Source organism: Palaemon carinicauda, chromosome 9 (assembly GCF_036898095.1).
Source record: "Palaemon carinicauda isolate YSFRI2023 chromosome 9, ASM3689809v2, whole genome shotgun sequence".
NCBI lineage: Eukaryota > Metazoa > Arthropoda > Malacostraca > Decapoda > Palaemonidae > Palaemon > Palaemon carinicauda.
The window spans coordinates 13,135,841-13,139,996 of record NC_090733.1 but is presented as its reverse complement, the minus strand read 5'-3'; the positions used below and the strand labels follow the sequence as shown (position 1 = coordinate 13,139,996).

At 43.1% G+C, this 4,156-nt stretch overlaps 1 protein-coding gene across 1 annotated transcript; it reads left to right on the top strand.

Moving 5' to 3' along the window:
* Positions 1–1,522: 1,522 nt before the first annotated feature.
* LOC137646280 (uncharacterized) lies at positions 1,523–2,232 on the top strand. Its single transcript, XM_068379391.1, has 2 exons — positions 1,523–1,696; positions 1,882–2,232. Exons 1-2 carry the CDS (start codon positions 1,523–1,525, stop codon positions 2,230–2,232), a joined length of 525 nt encoding a protein of 174 aa, XP_068235492.1.
* Positions 2,233–4,156: the final 1,924 nt, after the last annotated feature.

Sequence of the window (4,156 nt, the reverse complement as noted above, 5' to 3'; positions counted from 1 at the left end):
CAGCAGCCATTGCCTAGCCCTCCTTGGTACCACTTTGAGTGGCGAGGGCCTTAGGTGCTGATATATATATATATATATATATATATATATATATATATATATATATATATATATATATATATATATATGCTAGAGAGTTATTGGGTCCTTTTGAATGGCCAGACAGTACTACTGTATCGCTCGTGTATCACATGTACTCGTGCATTGTAACAGAATTTCTTATTTTCATGTATATTGCCACTATCGGTCTCCCCTCTCACTGACAACCTGTCTATTCATGTATTTTCTTTCAACATTGTGTTTGAAATTTTGTGTCGTTCTTGACTGGAACTGGTTGTAGAAATACTCAAGTTCCAACCAAATAGAGTTCTTTTGCAGTCGCTAGAGTCTCTCAGTGACAAACTAACTGGTCGCCGGCACATTGTTGACCATCGGAGTGTTCAACTACCTCCCATGCCTTACTCTTTGATGATGCAGCCCTCAGACATTGACTGTGCTATCAACGCTACTCCACTGAAACTACCGTCCATTACCAGGGAGAAGCGTTTACATGGTACCACCGTGCTGAATTCCAGGGTTGCGTGAATGGCATAACTTAGTCAAGCACGAAAGCTTATTATGTTCTCGCAGCCATCCCATTGGACACTTTACCGGAAATCTCCGATTGGCCGTGCGAATAAAGGGACACCCTTAAAACGTACAAAGACCTCAACTCATACCTCCTGGAGCAGTACTCGCCATAACCATCACCGCCGCCCACATGGCGAATCTTTTTCAGCTTTCTTAACAACCTTTGGAGAGACCAAAAGGCTTTGCTCGTCCCTAAGTAAATGACCAGTATTGCTCTCTTTGATCTGCGGCTGAAGGCTCTCCTTACGAAGTGAATCTCTTTCGTGCATTTTCAGTACGGCACCAACACAAACCTATACGTGCTGCCATCCCCGGTGTCGATATTTTCCCCTTGAAAGACCTGTTGACCAAAGTCAACATCCTTATGGACAGCCACTTTACCGCCTTCCAGACCTCAATCAACCTCCCCACTCCTGACTAAGTGGACAACTATTCAATATTGACTAATGTTGCCATGAATAGGGCAGGACATGTACTCATACCCTTGGCATGTTGGAGCGGCAACAAAGCAGCCCACCACCCACCTATTCCACCCCTCTCTTACGCCCCAACCCTCGCCTCAACGCCTCTCCAACCACATCAGCGCACCCACAGTCACAAATGCCAATCTCCTCGCATCATATCCGGAAGTTTACCATCCAGAAGTTTGTCAAACGCCTACAGTTCCACAAAGCACAGTATTTATCACCACATCAAGATGACGGGCCCCAGAGTGCTTGCCAGATTCAGACGTCTGGCACCGGATCTTTTGGCAGCCGCTAAACAATCGTTCGCCAAAATGGAAGAAATGGGCCTTTGCCAAAAAGTCTCAAGCCTATGGTCGTCACCCTCACATATTGTCCTGAAGCAAGATGGCTCTCTAAGTCCATAAGGGGATTAAAGGCACTTAAAAATGCAGACACAACGCGATCATTACCCCCACCAAAACATCGCCCACATGACCTCCTTCTTGCAAAAAGAGAAGGTTTTCTCCACGTTCGACCTCCTGAAAGGGTATTATCAGGTGGGCATGAAGCCGGAAGTCATCCCCAAGACTGCCATCAACCCCCCTCCTCCCCCCCTTTTGGTACATACACCTTCAATTAATCATGTTGTTGTCTTCTAAATGCTGGGACCACTTCTGTGTACGTTATGTGGATGGCATACTTCTGTACTCTTCCTATAAAGAGGAACACCTCCGTCACCTACTCACCGTGGTTGACTGCCTAAAGCAGAATGGTTTTGTAGTCCAGTGCGACAAATGTACCTTAGCCACCAACGAAGTATCGTTCTCATGACACCGCATCACTCCTGAAGGAGTTCATCCCTTCGCTGGTAGCATCCGTTCAGAACTCCTCAAAACCCTCGACCGTCAAAGCACCTCAAGAATTCTTGGGCATAATCAACCATTATCACCGCTTCCTGCCAGCTATCACTGCCACTCTTGGCCCCCTCTATGCCTCCCTCAAGGCAAGCCAAAAGACCTGGCATGTGGTCCCCTTCAAGAAGCAGCCTTCTGCAATGGAAAAAATGCCTAATCAACTGCAGCTGTTCTCTCCAATACTGTGCCACACCCACCTCTCCTCTTCTCCACCGATGCCAGTGACATCGCTATTGGGGTAGTCCTCGAGCAGGTAGTCATTGGTTCGCCCCGCCCATTGGCCTTCTTCAGTGCAAGGCAGAATCCTGCTACCATACCTTTGACCGCGAATGACTGGTGGCGCATTTAGCTGTCCGTCACTTTTGTCACTTCTTAGAAGGTATACCCTTCATCATTTGCACGGACCACATGCCTCTAGCGAACGCCTTCCCTCGACAGTCCGACACCTGGTCCGCCTGTCAATGTTGATATCTCTCCGCCATGACTGAATACAATTGTACTCTTCGGCATGTCCCTGGTCAAATGAATCCCGTTGGTGCCGCCCTTTCAAGAAACACATTGGCTGTGATTCACCTAGGATTGGATTACTATGTCTAGGCTGAAGACCAATAAAAAGATCCAGAGTACAAAGCATAAAGGACATCCTACGCCTCCCTCTCTTTAGTGGACATCCCTTTTGACGACTCCAACATCACCCTCCTTTGTGACATCAGTACTGGTAGACCTAGACCGTGGATACCTTCTTCCATGCGCTGACCGGTGTTTGATTTCATTCATGGCCTTTCATATCCATTGCGCCATTCTACTGCAAAGCTACTAGAGACAAAATTCATTTTGCATGATATTACTATACTAAGGATAATAAGGACTGTGTCTGCGCCTGTACTTCACGCCAAACCGTAGAAGTACATCAACACAAGAATTGATTAGTGATAACCTAACTATTCATGTATTTTCCTGCACCATTGTATTTGAATGTCTTTATCGTTTCTTGACTGGAACCGGTCATATAGATACTCTAGCTTTAAATAAATTAAGTACAGTTGCCCTCACGAGAATCTCTGTTACAAACTAACTGTTTGCCGGCTCACTACATTGTATCCCTACACATACACCGAATAGTCTGTCCTATTCTTACCACATGCAGTGATCAAAAGATTTTCTGTAAGAGTTATAATAGATATTGACAGGGTTTAAAGGTTCAAATTCCACAATTGAACGGGCGAGGAAAGGTACAAAATAAAATTCCGGGATATTGACCACACACATACACGCACACACACATACATACACACACACACATATTTATATATATATATATATATATATATATATATATATATATATATATATATATATATATATGTATATATATATATATATATATATATATATATATATATATATATATATATATACATATATATTCCACGATATACTTGGTCAATATCCTGTAATTTGTTCTGTACCTTCCTCTGCTGCTCACTTGTGGATTTTAAACCTTCAAATCCTAACAATATTCATTATAACGTTCACAGAAAAAAAAAAAACTTTTGATCACGGCATTTTACTCAACACACAAAAAGCTATCAAGAAATATATTAAAACCCATTAATAAAATTGTCTACTGCCATCATTTACCTATCTATCTTCTCTTCCGAGGAAAGAATAATGGCTAAACAAGAACCATAAATCCAGATCGTGAATGGGATGCTCTTCAAGCGTCGTCGTTAGACAATGATAAGCACGACGGTGCTACTTTAGCATGAGGTCTACCGCCACATGTAGCCTACCCATGTGAACCTGTTGTCTACCGCGTGACCTGTCGCTCCCGGTCTCCCCGCTCATAAAAGAATACCGCCATATGTAGCCTACCCACGTGAAACCTGAGGTCTACCTAACCTAATCTTTTGCTGGAAGGTGATGAGAAAAGAATTCGAATGATCTCTTTGTGTCATTTTTAGAAGATGTACAAAGTGTGATCGCTAGGATAAATGTATGGAAATTTATGATAACATCTTTATTCTTACCTTTCTTCCTCATCTATTTCAGTCTTTCCTAGGATATATTTAAATATTTTTTTTATCATTAAAATATATGTCATCGTTAGTGCTCTACGGGCCGACCAAGGGAATGGCCCGTGCCAACTAGAACTGTTGGCTTTAA